Genomic DNA, 14,211 nt, shown 5'->3' with positions numbered 1-14,211 from the left:
CTGATAAAATTAGCCAAGAATTAGCCTACTTCCTTTAGGGAACGTAACCTTCTCAGCGTGATTTATCGTTTTTTATTTCAATGTTCCGCGAACGAAGGAAGAGCATGACACTGCCACCCTAAGGAAAAACCCCATATCGTCGTTTTCCGGACGAAAAAACGTAACTCCGATCCAAAGTTGCCAAATTGATTCAGAGAATCAATTTATAATACAAAAATGTACTTAATTGTGCAATTTACTTCCAAATTTTGTCTGATTTTTGCATGAAATCTGAGGGAAAATCCGTAAAATTTTCAGTTAGAGATGCTCAAGATGCTCCTGGTTACTCTGCAATTTGCGAAGAGAAATTTGGCTACATTAAAATGGAGTTACATTTTTTTCCCACAGAAAACGACGACGTAAGCCCTCAAACATGTCAAATTTCCTCTGAAAACTTTCTAGACTTTTTTTTTAATTTTTAGAGAGTTTTACAAAGAGGGTGCTGAAGTTTAAGAGGAAATGTGTGTATTCTAATCAAATGTGTGTTCCAAATCAAATATTTTATCTGAGGAAATTTGGCAAATTTCAGATGCGCGTATGTTGTCTTTCCTTACAGCCAGCGTAACGCGAGTACATTATTTTGATAATAGAACGACTAATAATGGTACATGGTGATTAAATACGCAGCAATTACTTTTTCGGGATTTCGACTTCTATTTTCCTTTTCTTATGATGCTTTTTTTCTTAATTTTTAAATATTAATCGGTGGTTTTAAACGAAAAAGGTCGACTGAAATTTGACATGCTACCCGAATCATTTAAGGACTATTAAGGAAGTTCGAGCAAGTGGAGAGATGTTAGTTCGTGCACTCATAAAAATCACGTGTTTCGCTTGTCTTTTCATAATTTATAACGATGGAATTGTATTTAAATAATTTTTCTCAATCACCATTTCAATAGATTTTTATAGTTTTGTATTTTTTGATTTAGCCAAGCCATATGCTTCCAAAAGATCCCATCAAGAAAAAAAATTCCAAAAGTAAATATTACCTAAAGGGTCGGACTGACATTTAACATTCCAATTTCCTTATAGAGATTGGAAGTAGTTTTCTATTTGACTAATTTTCACAACCGTGTTCGAGTGATGAGATTCTCAAACAAGTTAAGAGATTTTCATGAAATTTATTTGTATTTTTAAGTTGAGATTTTTCACCTAATTCAAAACATGCCATTGTTATAACCGTCAGGTACATCCAAACGTATTTTTCCATGTTGCAGGAGTGCCAGTAGTTACGGCTGAAGGTATGCAAAACTTTTTTTAGATCAGGTTAGAATTTCAATTTTTTAAGAGTTTGGTCATTTTGAGTGCATGGCGGGTCTGAATTAAGAGTGCTCTGTTTTTTATTCGTAGTAATTAAAAATTCTATCCCTGGGCAAAGGCATGGATTGTTGCTTGCATTTGTCAGTCCGACCCTGAATACGCAACTTTGTATACTTATTTCCTTTTAAGGGTGGTTCTACGCTCGTTCATTCTCTTCTAACATGAATGTGTCTCTCTCCACCTTCTTTCCACTGATTTGTGCTGATATTCATCAGCAAGTTCTGATCAAAATGACGTACTAGCGGTTCATGTTTCACCCTTTCTTGACTTGCCGCCGACATCATCCTAACTTGGACTTTTTTTGCCACTAAACTGTAGAAATACTCAGTCAAATGAGAGAAATTCACAAACCATCTGTAATTTACTTTAAACATATGTTAGCAACTGTTAAGCCACGTGCAGTGCACTAGCACTGTGTAAAACAATTATACACTAAAGAGATTGAGTAACAACTTGGTACTTTTTTATGGTGATTTCGGGATTTTGGTTCCATCTTTGGAAAATATCTCAATTTTATTTAAAATGTAACGAAAATATCCGTAAAATTGTTCTCAAACCGCGAGTTTTTGTTTTTCTATCGACTAATGGCATTCCAAACGCGACGATGGTTCTGGTGATTCATGACGTCTTCTTTTTTCTCTGTATCAGAATAACCAACAAGTAAACAGTACAGGATAAACCAAAATTTCTGCATGGATCATGAAATTAAAAAGGGTCGATTTATTCCTGAACGGTTTGGGGCTGCAGCTTAAAATATTTTTTTTATTTTAAACATAAAAATTGAAATTATTCTGGGTGTCTTTAACTTACGTTAACCATGCAAGAGATATCACACAAAAGAGAATATTATCACACAGAATACCACCGACAGAAATTTTAACGGTCCTCGGAACACGCCATCATGATACTTATCAGCATCGTGTACTTTTGCAATACCCCTGCGGGCAGAAGAGGCCCAATATATATTCTTTATCCCTTAAAACCGTAGCCTCCTCAAAAGCTGAGACTCAAAATCTGCGTATGTGATTGACAATTTTCAGGATTTTTTGGCTTGCTTTATTTTTCGCTAGAAAATCGAATCAGCACGATGTTTAAAACAAAAGAGGAGTATCATTTAGAGCCCTTTCCAACCCCGTCTGGATTGTGCTGAATGTTTCATATTTTCAAATTACCCTCTAGGTAGACTCTTTGTCAAATATTTCACCAAACGGGGCCTGTGCGGAGGTGCAGCAGTGCCGCAAACTCAAAATTCCGGCATTGAAAACAAATTATTTTTGTCGACTTTTTCTACTGCCTCGTCGCCACTACTTGTCCAGCAAATACGTACCTTGCCCATCCTTTTTGAAAAACTGCTATGTGTTTCCCTCACGAAGAAAAAAACCTCGTGCGTGGGACTTGAAGTTTAGGTCATATGGATCTTTGAAGTTTTCGGATTGAGCATCTGAACACTTTAGGTCTAGCTGTCGAGGTTCGGATCACACATCTGAAACTTCAGTTCTTACATTTGAAGTACTTCAGATGTGAGAACCGAAATTTTTCGGATGTGAGAACCGAAGTTTTTCGGATGTGAAACCCGAAGTACTTCAGATGTAAGAAATGAAGTTTCAGATGTGTGATCCAAACCTCGACAGCTAGACCTAAAGTGTTCAGATGCTCAATCCGACAATGTACATAAACAGCCTTTCCGTCAAGCGGCTTGAAGTTGAAGTTGCCCCGCAAGTTAAATAGGCAGGAGAAAGCGAAACTTTTCCGGCGTGGCCCATCTATTAATACGGTGACGACACGACCGGTGCGCGGTGCCCGGTGCTCGGTGCGCTAAACGCTCATGTGGTTCGGCGCGACCCGCGAACTCACAACGGCCGATCCGTAATTGTGATTAATTATCGTTGCAACGTAAAAAATGATGCCCGCGCATTGCGCCGCGTCTCCTGTCTTCGCCTACGGAGAAGCGCGGAGGCAGCTTTTAACGCCGAGGGCCAACCACCCTTGCCAAATCGTCCCAACTATTCCGAGTATTCGTGCGATCGAGGACGAGTGCGGTGAAAGGTCATATGGATTGCATTTTGCAATGAGGAACCACTGTTTCTGGCCCATTTTGGAAACAACATATACATGCCATTGGTTTTCCTATGTGGATATGTGCTTTTATGGGAGAGCCAAAGATAGTGGTTCCTCATTGCAAAATGTAATTCATAAGAGGGGCTTGGAGGACAAGGCGCACAAGTGCAGTTTTTGCTATTTCGAGAAATACGTGTTTGAAGTTTCGAAATTGCATGGATCCTTATAGCAGGAAGAAAGTTCAAACTGATTTTTTGTGAACATCCTCGATTTCTAAAATGAAGAATTTTTAGAGGAGATAATGATCAATTGTCCTGATCTGCCAAAATACATGCGTTTAAATGGGAAATACCGCCTGATAGCGTCACAAGCCAGCAGATTTTCTCTTTTGGTGTATTATCCGAAGGAAATACACAATTTTTTAAATATATTTCTCTACTATTTCCTATATCGGAAAAAAATCATGAAAAATACCAAAGACGCAGTTCATGACGCACTCTCATATACAGAAATAAAATTGTCTCGTGCAAATCCTCTATTGTGGAATTCATCGCATAGAGTAAAACTGCATTTGCATTTACCCTGGGTTTCGCGATTATACTAGTTAGAACATTATTCCGAACGTTACAGAACACTAAATGGAAAAAAATTAATTTTTAAGATAGTTGCTACTTTGAAAACTTCTGACTTCATGGTTTAAACGTGTTTATCAGCCCATGTTACGATGAAACCAACATATTCGCCAGATTCGGTGACAGCTCAACGAGTTCTTGTTCATTCGAGCTGGAAAAAAATGTAGGATAAATGCAATACATTTTGAAGATAACTAATTTCTCTTAAACATTGATCTTGCTTCTTATTGCACCGAAATGATATACAGCCTTCTCGATATCATTTGATTACTCTAACTTACGACGATTTGACCTCCTCACCCCACACAATCATTTTCACACGCAGGGAGCGGATATGTAACTATTCGAACTTTCCGGTAGGTTTTTGGCCTATACGATCATTTGAAGGCGAACTTTTTGAGAATCTTCTTTCATTATCATAAAACGTTATCCTTCAAATTATTGCACTTTGTTACAATCAGAGAGGAGTTGTCAGTTTGTAAGCGAAACATTCGGGTGTTTTTAAGGGGGTACGCCCCTTGGTAACTATAGGCAATCCGGCCTTGGAAATGTTCGGGTAGAAATAAGAGAGAAGCAAGCCGGGAACTTCTAGAAGTAGGAACTAATTTGATGTAAAGAGCAAGTAAAATTACTATTTCAAGCCATTTTTATATGGTGGCGGTAATTTAAAGGACTCAAAACGTAAAAAAATAAAGCTATATAAGTAAGTCAATTTTTACAAATCAATTTTTTATACATTTTTTATTTTCAGTCGTGCGACGTTCAATCTAATCTTAGCTCTGCAGATTTCTTCAATGCGGCTCATTGTGAAATAATCGTTTTTTATCGCCAGATCTGGCTTCTTTGACTGAACCTTTGACTCAAGCTACCTGCCCCGCGTCTTGCAGCTTGCAGCGCACTTAAATTGCCACCATCGGTGCAGCTTTCAAGCCGTATGTGTTGAAAATAAGCACTGTCAAGTCTGTGCTTACCGATGAGTTGAAGGCTCTCAGTGAGCATAGAACCATTTAAAGCTATAAAAAGAGCTTTCGATTAATTGGCGATTATCGTCTAACGTCGCGTTTGATAACATGTTTCAGTTAAACGTCATGCAAGAATACTGCTATGCTAAGGAAGAACGCCGTATGAGCCATCAGGAGTTGCCAAATTTCCTTCGACAAATCACGAATTTTCAAGAAAATTATTAAATGTTTCCCTCCAATTTCTCAGAGCATTTAATTCGTAATTTGACCCAAAAAGTCTGAAAATTTCAAGGAAAAATATTCCCAACTTTCTTCAAAAATATATACTTTCTAAGAAGAAATTTGGCAACATTCGAATGCTCTTACAGCGTTTTTACTTATTGTTAGCACGGCAGAATAGAGAATATGCATTTTTAGTCCATTTGCATAGCACAGTTGACATGTTCGATATGTTTAGTATCACAAAGAGTTTAATCTAACCTCATTTTTGACGAGAGAAACAATGGATTGTTTTGGTCACAAACAGAAATTAAGGGTTTCATATGTCACTTACTCTGCTTTCTGATCTCTAAAAAATTCTGGAGTTCCGTAATTCCCTTTTGAATTTTTTTTTTTTTTTTTTTTTTTTGAGGAGAGTTATGAACATTTTCTTTTGAGATTTTCAGAACATTTAGATCTGGTTGCGAAATAAAATGCTCTGAAAAATTAGAGGCAAAACCTTCAAAAATTTCCTTATGAATTCGTATTTTATCCAAGGAAATTTGGCAACGTCTGAAAGCTCATACGGCGCTTTTTCTCAGCTCGGTAGTATGAGACATTTTTGACCGTAGCCCCCCTCCCCCCCTTAAAAAAATTGCCTACTTTAGGTGGTAATGAACTCGCGAAAATCGGCTCCGGATCGTATAATGCCATTTTCCTGGTACTTTCAACCCAGAATAGTGAGTAGCCCCTGAGGAGCTTCGTTCTCATGGCGAGATCCAAGGCTTCTGGGAAAGAGCGGAGCGATCGAGTGACGTGACATGGAGAAAAGCAGGGGCGCTGGAAGGAGTGAATCACGGGGACGCCAGAAATGCTCGACAGACGTTCCAGGAGGTCTACAAACGGTGCGCATTCTTCAACTAATTTAAACTCGTGTTTTAAACTCTATTGGAATGCAAATAAATCTCTTTCACGGAGAGCTCTATGATGCCCTTCCCGCGGTTGGCTTGATTATAAACTCATTTATTCACTCAATTCCACGTTTGCGGGAGCCGCTGCTTTTATTTATTTTCCGACGCTTTGCCCGGTCATTTATCCGCCGGCGAAATTATTTGCCTTCGTCGGTTCCGCTCATCAGCAGCTACCTTCTGGCAAAGGTCACGCCGTGAATCGGTAGATGAAAACAGAAGGGTCCCAGAATTTAGCTCCAAATAATATCATCGAGTGACTTTACCTTGGACGTGACCTTAGACGTTGCCTTAGAGAATTCAACTGACTGAAAAAGGTCACGTTGCATGGTGTCAACGATCATGGTGTCAACAAACCCAAAATCTGATCATGGAGTCAACGAGTGTTGACGTTGTGCTCATGCAGTAAAACGCAAAAATGGGCCCTGAGCATGGTGTCAACGATCACGGTATCAACAAACAAGAAAATATCTTACTTATGAGTAAAATTCAAAAATTAAGTGTACAGGAGAGGTTTTGGTCACGTATAGTTAGATTAGGTAAGTTTAGGTCAGAACATGTACGGTTAGATTAGGTAGGTAAGGTTAAAGTTAGGTAGGGTAAGGTCGGGGAAAGTTAAGTTCCGTGAAAGTGGGTTAGGCCTTGTAAGGTAAGGTTGGGTAAGGTTAGCTTAGGTTAGGTTGAAGTAAAACACAGGAAAAACAAGATTTGAAATTTGAAAGATGTTATAGAGGGAAGTTTTAAGTTTCGTTGACACCGTGATCATATTTCATAAGAATCAAAATTCTTTATTTTTGGATGATCATGGTGTCAACAAAAACTTAGAAAAACTGTTTGTTGACACCGTAATCGTTGACCTCATGCTACGTAATCCAATTGATTTTTTTTTTTTTTTTTTGACTGATTCATAAGAGAAAAAAACACAAAGAAGTAGCCCGAACTGTATGTAACAAGGTGGAGAAATGGTGCTAGGTCCACACTGGAGCCTCTTAGCTTTGATTTTCCCGCGAAATGAATCCAGCACCATTTCTCCACCTTGTTACTGATTTATTGACCTTAGTTCCGATTTGGAACCTTCCTCCATCAAGAAATTCTATTTGGTGTCCGGAGACATCATCGCGGAAGGTGGCGGGGCGTGCTTTGCGAGTATATCGATTGACCTGCCATTTAAACCTATAGAAAAGGATCGATAAACAAGGTGATCGCAACGAACACCTTAATAACCGATTCTTTACCACAGCTTCAATTAGGGAAATATGGATAATCGATCATTCATGCCTAACCACCGATCCCAGGGTTAGTACGATACATCCATGCTGTAGTCATTCAAATTTTCAGGGATTAAAGCGAGTGGAATCTGTTACTGCAGATCCTCTTGCCAGCTCTGTGAAAATTTAACGCCACTACCGGGATTCGAACCCAGAAACTATTATCCTAGAGTAAGACACGCTGACCTTTCGACCGACCTGGCCAGCAACCGCAAATGTAGGCTACTTTGTATTCTACTTCCCAAATTAACACAAAATGTCGGTTTCTTTTTCTTACGGTGTGCAAAGATTTGCAATGTCAATGAGAGGAAGAAAATACATAAAAATAAAGGAATGATATCCTAGAGGTTAGGAGACCAAGGAACAAAGTACGGAAGAGAGAGAGCTTTCCAATACTCGGGCGAATATCAAGGATCAGGACGACTGGTATTAATCCGATTTCAAATGAGAAAATGAACTCCGCGGAGTAGGAATCTCAACCGGAGGATGAAGCTGTGTTAATGCATTATTAGTTCATAAGAACCGAGAGAGAAAGGGGATACAGAAGAGAGGAGAGAGGGATCGAGGATCGGGGTGGGGGATGGGGAGGGGGGCAGGAGTTTCATGATATTTGAAAAGTGATAATTACAGTCTGTGCCACGGAGTAAGAGAGCCGGCCGTGTCTGTAGGTATCATGCTCCAAGTCTGGTCGAACAGTGAACTTGAAACACGTTTTGTACTACACCTAGCCGCGCACACCGACGCAAATGCCTGCGCAGCGACACACGAACACAAACACAGCGCCATGATTTATCGCCGGCCAAGGAAATATCATATTGTAATCCACCATTTCTGATCAAATCTCCCGCTCGTCTGAATCAGGTCCCGTATATTTTATTACGGCTACAGCGTGTTCTGTAAGAGCGAGCACTTGGTTCAGCGGGATGGTGGTAAATATTGATAGACTAAGTTATAGACTAAGAAAACATAGAAAGTATGGAGCGATCCTATTGGTTGAAATAGTTGGCTCCTATAGGCTAAGGGAGAAAATGATGAAGTAACTATATAGGGTCTCCCGAGGGTTCACGTCTGCTAGTCTATGACCTACCTTTTTTGTCTATTCTAACCACCCACTTCCACCAATAGAACCCCTCCATACCCTTTTGTCCTCTATGTCTATAGCTTTCTCTATAATTTCAACAATCAGCCTGCTGGGTGGAGTACCTGGATAGGAAGAGTATGGCCATGTCGTTAATTTTGAAGTAGGTTTGATCTAGCCATAGAGATCGTAAGACCCAGAGAGCCAGCCATAGTATGAACTCAAATTAACGAGAATTGTTGATTATCACAAATATTACCCCTGGTAAAAATTGGCAGTAGAATCTGTGTTCCAAAATACCATAGACCTACAGCCGGCTACACAATTTCTTATAGCCTTTTATAGCCGATGGCGACTAAGCAACAGCCAGGCGATAAAGTGTATGCTAAACGTTACTAATTACGGATGCTAGGACTTGGTGAGTTTTTGGACAACTGCTCTCTTTTTGGGCCGTAGTATCTTGATTTATTTTGCGAGGAGAGCTCCGTACTTTTGATGGATGCCTGCCATTACTAATATATTAGAGCGCCTTCAGTTTCGTATGATACTGTGCAATACCTCTGGTGTGAAATAATTGCTTCAAGCGCCGTGGCAGCCCGGGCAGCCAGCGCGAAACACGCATTGGCGCCTACAAACCTAACAGGGATACTTCACGCGTTGCGCAATGCGTGAAGTATCCCTGTTAGGTTTGTAGGCGCCAGTGCGTCGCCGCTCTGCTTTGTGTTAGACTCTAATATTTAACCTGGCGGAGTCAGCGTTATTCAACTCATGATTTTGAAATGTTTGCACATCCTGTATGGATTATTCTCATTTTAATTGATGAAAAAAAATATGTATTAAAGGAAAATATAATGTGTGTTTTGTAAGTATTAAGGTGGTTCCGTATCAAACTTAATGATTTCCAAAGCACACGAATTTCTACACAATTTCTTAGGTACATACTCATGGGTTCGGGTCACACGTCTGAAGTATCCGGTACATACCGTACTTCAGATGTCTGACCCGAACTTCGGCAGTTGGGCCTCAAGTTTTTAGATGCGTGATCCGAAAACTTCAGAGATCCATATGACCTCAACTTCGGGTCCCATGCACGAAGTTTTTTCTCCGAGTATTTTGGCACTCTCTGGTGAAAAAGTACACTTTAAGAACCTGTGTAAAGAAATTCGCCTTCGCAACGACGAAATATTTATGGAACACCCTGTAGAACGAAGAATTTTTCCATTTCTAATTCGACCGCGGCCCTTCGCGCATGGTTGCCAAGCTTGATACAAATAAACGATATTCACTTCATGTCAGCATGAAAAATACGTTATTTTCTGCCTTTTTTGGCAACGGGGCCGCCCGCAGAGCCGAGACTGAGATTGGGCGGCGGAGGCAGATCGAAATGATAGCGGATTAGCGAGGGATGTCTTCATCAAGAGCCGTCTCTCCACCAGCGCTCAGCTCTGCCGTGCTATGGAAAAACGCCGTATGGACCCTCAGACGTAGCCAAATTTCCTTTGATAAAACACGAATTTCTTGGTAAAATTATGAATATTTTCCCTTGAAATTTCCAGGAGCTTCAGGTAAAATTGCGACTAAAATTAACTGAAAAGTTGGAAGGAAAATATTCATAAGTTTACCAGGAAATTTGTGATCTATCAAAAGAAATTTGGCAACGCCTGAAGGTTCATACGGCGTTTTTCCTCAGCATGGCAGCCTGGCGCTCAGCTGGGAGCTGGAGCTTTGGACTTAGCTCCACGGCGCGGCGGCTGCCGCTCCTGATCGCTGGATACATTTGTAGGTATCGAATAAATTCCGGATAGATTTCTAATCTCCCGCCCTCGCGGATTAAACTCTGCGCGCAGGTGACCATTCCTCGTTGATTCCAATTCACCCGGTTCGATTCAAGGATCGAATTCAGCCGATAAGCACTCCCATTTTGATTGGTCCCATTGATTTTTTAAAGTCTCGTGATGGCTATTGTGGACAGTATTAGAGGTATTTTGCTGCCTCCTCGATGGCTACTGATTTAATGCAGAAAAGGCTCATAGACGTTTATTGCTAAGGGAAAACGCCGTATGAACATCCTTGTGTTGCCAAACTTCCACTTGTGAAACATACATTTTTGAGGAAAGGACTGGTTGTGGTATCGATAAGGGCCATTTTTGGGCCCTCCTTACATGATCCCTCTAGTACATGATTTCGTGCTCATAGAATCTATACTTTACGGAATTCATCATAATTTGATCAATTTCCGTCTCTTTCCGGATCTAACACTAGTCTAAACATGAATGTCTGATGGCCAATTTTCGTGAAAAATGCGGACTTTTCGGAATTCGATCGCAAACTCGCAAAAATCGGCCCGCAGACCCATGTTTGGACCAAAATTGGAAGCGAAAAGAGACCGAAAATGATCAAATTATAATGCATTCCATCAAATATTGACATTCAATGAGCAGAAAATCGTATATTAGAAGAAACACAGCAAGAGTGAGCCCAAAAACATCCCTTGTCGATACCGCTCCTTTTTTTTCTTTTTTACTCTTTTCTTTTACCAATTTTCAATTAGCCCAGAGGGCTAATCTCACGCTTATTACCCTAATGAAATTCAATGGAACTCTCTTACAATAAAATTCTTTTTTCTCATTTTGCTCTTTTCCAGCCATGCATATGACTTTCAATTATCCTCTGGCTATTTCAGGGCGACGAGCGAATATCATACATGTATTTTTGAAATAGGGTTGTCTTCAAAATTGACAAGCTGGCAAATTGTCACGGGACTTCTCAAACCGTTAGACATGGAATGGAGAGTCGATTGAAAATAGAATCATGTGGACACAAGAGTCCTCTACACGCCGAAAAACTTTTAAACGGAAAATGGATTTCGATCCCCTGTCCCTCAGATGCCGGGCCCCTCTCAACTCTATTCTCTCGCGAGCCCTTTAAAAGTCTGCTTTCAATAAACACCGCTTCCTTCTCAAGTTCAACTTCCATTTATAACTGTCTTTATTTGCCCATTTTTTATTGTTATTATTTTCCCCTGGCTTTTCCTCCAACACCTGCTTATGCGTCGCCACTTTCTTGCCGACAGGGTCTTTCTCCTTACCTTATAGTCGCGTGGCTTTGCCCACATGCCCAATGCAGAATGCTCCATGACCCTGATGCTCCGTCTAGTTACCTTGTCAGGGTCACATAGGAAATCAAAAATTATCTTGAATACGGGACTTTATTCCCAGGGAAGACCGAGAATTTCCTGGTGTACGCTGAAATTGTAAAAATTTTATACAGCCATAACCCAAGTAGCAATTTCCAACGGAAAAATTGCGATATTTTGAAATTAAAGTGCGATTTTGTCACAATTTTTTTTAAATTACATTGCGATTTTCTCGCAATTCTTTGGTGATAAAATCGCCAGGATCATCGAAATCCGCGTGATTATCCTCGATCCTGCAATTTTATTGCTCTAAAATCGCGTGCGATAAAATCGGAATTTTATCTCAATTTATCACGATTTTTTGTCCGTAAATATCGCGATAAACCGTCGTCGAAAACTTGCAATTTTATTGCAAATTTGTGTGATGAAATCGCAATTCATCGTTATTTTTAGCCGATCAAAATGCAACAAATCGACGCCGATAAAATCGTGATACATTCTCCAATCCTATCGCGATCACTGTTACCTGGGAATGGGGTTTTTTTCTTGCGGATTTTGAAGCATCTATTTCCCTTTTTTTCTTTCCTTTCAAACGCCGAACAGAAGAAACGTTTTTAGCACGATTGTATTAAAATCTACGGATATAGGTCACTTTAATATTTTATGCACCATGAGGCTGTACTTATGATTTCACAAGTTAACTAATCGATTTTAGCCACTTTGTCTAAATACTTATACACACCTCACACTGAGCTTTGTGACACAAGAGAGCTTTAACACCTGAAACAAAAGCTTCATCTTGTCCACCAAGTGGACCTTTAATCGTTAGATCAAACTCACTTTCTTTTGTGTACGTTGGCCGGCAAATCTGAACGTGTCGTTAATGTGATTAAATCAATTTGGTTTAAGTTCAAGGATTTTTGGTCTGTACGAGAGATTGTCGAGCTTTAATAACTCTCATACTAGAGAAGAAACTTCCTATTTTACGCCTTAATTCAAATTTAATAATGGCATCAGTAATCACATATAGTAGCCACTCCCAAGAAGAACCTTGAGACTTCTCCAACTATGAAAAATTCCAAAGAAGTATGAATGTGATCTTAATGTTTAATGTGTTTCTAATTGTTTTATCCTCTACTCTGAAAAACAAATTATAAGCTTGCAAATTTTAAAGATCCTGAACCCTGTTTCTTGAAAATCTTATAACTTTAGGAACTAAAAGTAATAAATCAACCAGTCGGTTTTTTTCCGCTTTGTCTATTTGACCTTGCTTCCTGTTATCACTTTTGCCCGTTCATTCTTGAAGTGCTTATCAAAAGCACTTATGACCAACTACTAATCATTCAAATAAAAATCCTGAAAATTATGGAAGTTCATCAAATTTCAACCCACGAATGAATATCGTTAATTTCCTAAATATAGTAACTTACAAAAATAATTTTAGTAAAATTTATTACAAATAACTGACCAATATAAAAGGTGTTAGATTTTTTAAAGGATGAGAAATCCACACCGCATGATGTACATCCAAAGATCGTCTACATGTATTTTAAAACAATTCTTGAATAGAAAACTTGTGAAAAATTCAGTGCAAGAACTTTTTGGACCGCTGTTACTCTCAGGGCCGGATTCACCTACTTGCCGCCCATGGGACGCCTATATTTTGCCGCCCACTTCTCATTCGTTTTGAAACTCGATAAAAACCATCAAATGAACGTGCCAGCGGGAGAGGGGTGCATAAGACGCATTTACTCGTGTTGAACACATTTTTTGGGAAAGCCCTGTCAACACTACTAGCAAAAGTTCACGAAACTTTGCGCGAAAGTTAAGTTCCGTAAACCTATCTCTGTGTGGACAAGGCCTTCCATTCATAAGAAATGAGCGAAAAAATTTTGAAAGAACAAACATAAATGTGGTTCAATGATTTTAACTTCCGCCGCCGCGCCGCGCAGACTGCACTGTGTTTGACGCAATGCGTGAAGTATTCACGTAGTCTTGTAGGCGCTATGCGTTTCACGCTGATCGCACTGTGTTTACCGCAATGCGTGAGGTATTCATGCATTCTTGTAGGCGCTCTCCGTTTCACGCTGACCGCAATGACCGCACTGTGTTTGATGCAATGCGTGAAGTATTCGTGCAGTCTTGTAGGCGCTAATATGTGTTACATGCCGATCGCCGCGCCGAGGGCTTCTCCTTTTCATCTCAAGTCCTCGTTATCATTTCTCTATAAGTCGTTCCAGGCCAAATTGCGTGTTTGGTCTCTCTCTTAACTCGACTTATTGAGGGTGCTGTCTCTTGTATCACTAAGAGACGACAAAATTAGAAATTACTGTACTCTCAGGAAAGGAGAGATTTTGCCGCCTTTTCTCGTTTGTAATTTTGTTTTTATAAATCCGATTTTTTGTAAACCTACACTTTAAAAAATTGCAAATTTTTGCCGCCCCTTAGATTTGCCGCCATGGGCCGCGGCCCATGTGGCCACCCTCTTAATCCGGCCCTGGTTACTCTTAAATTTAAGAGCATGTGTGAGCATGTGTTTAAGAAAGCTGAGT

The 14,211-nt window shown here is 39.8% G+C and overlaps 1 protein-coding gene across 2 annotated transcripts in view; it reads left to right on the top strand.

The window, feature by feature from the left end:
• Positions 1-14,211, top strand: part of Scr (Sex combs reduced) — a 71,694-nt gene that overhangs the window by 22,616 nt on the left and 34,867 nt on the right. Inside the window, exon 2 of one of the 2 annotated variants that reach the window (XM_019052876.2) lies at positions 1,257-1,280. The exons of the other annotated variant lie outside the window; for it this stretch is intronic. Coding sequence (XP_018908421.2) covers positions 1,257-1,280 — 24 coding nt within the window. The remainder of the gene's footprint in view (positions 1-1,256; positions 1,281-14,211) is intronic. 2 annotated transcript variants of the gene reach the window in all.

The sequence above is a fragment of the Bemisia tabaci genome, chromosome 8 (genome assembly GCF_918797505.1).
Source record: "Bemisia tabaci chromosome 8, PGI_BMITA_v3".
NCBI classification, from domain to species: domain Eukaryota; kingdom Metazoa; phylum Arthropoda; class Insecta; order Hemiptera; family Aleyrodidae; genus Bemisia; species Bemisia tabaci.
This window is presented reverse-complemented; position numbering and strand designations above follow the sequence as displayed.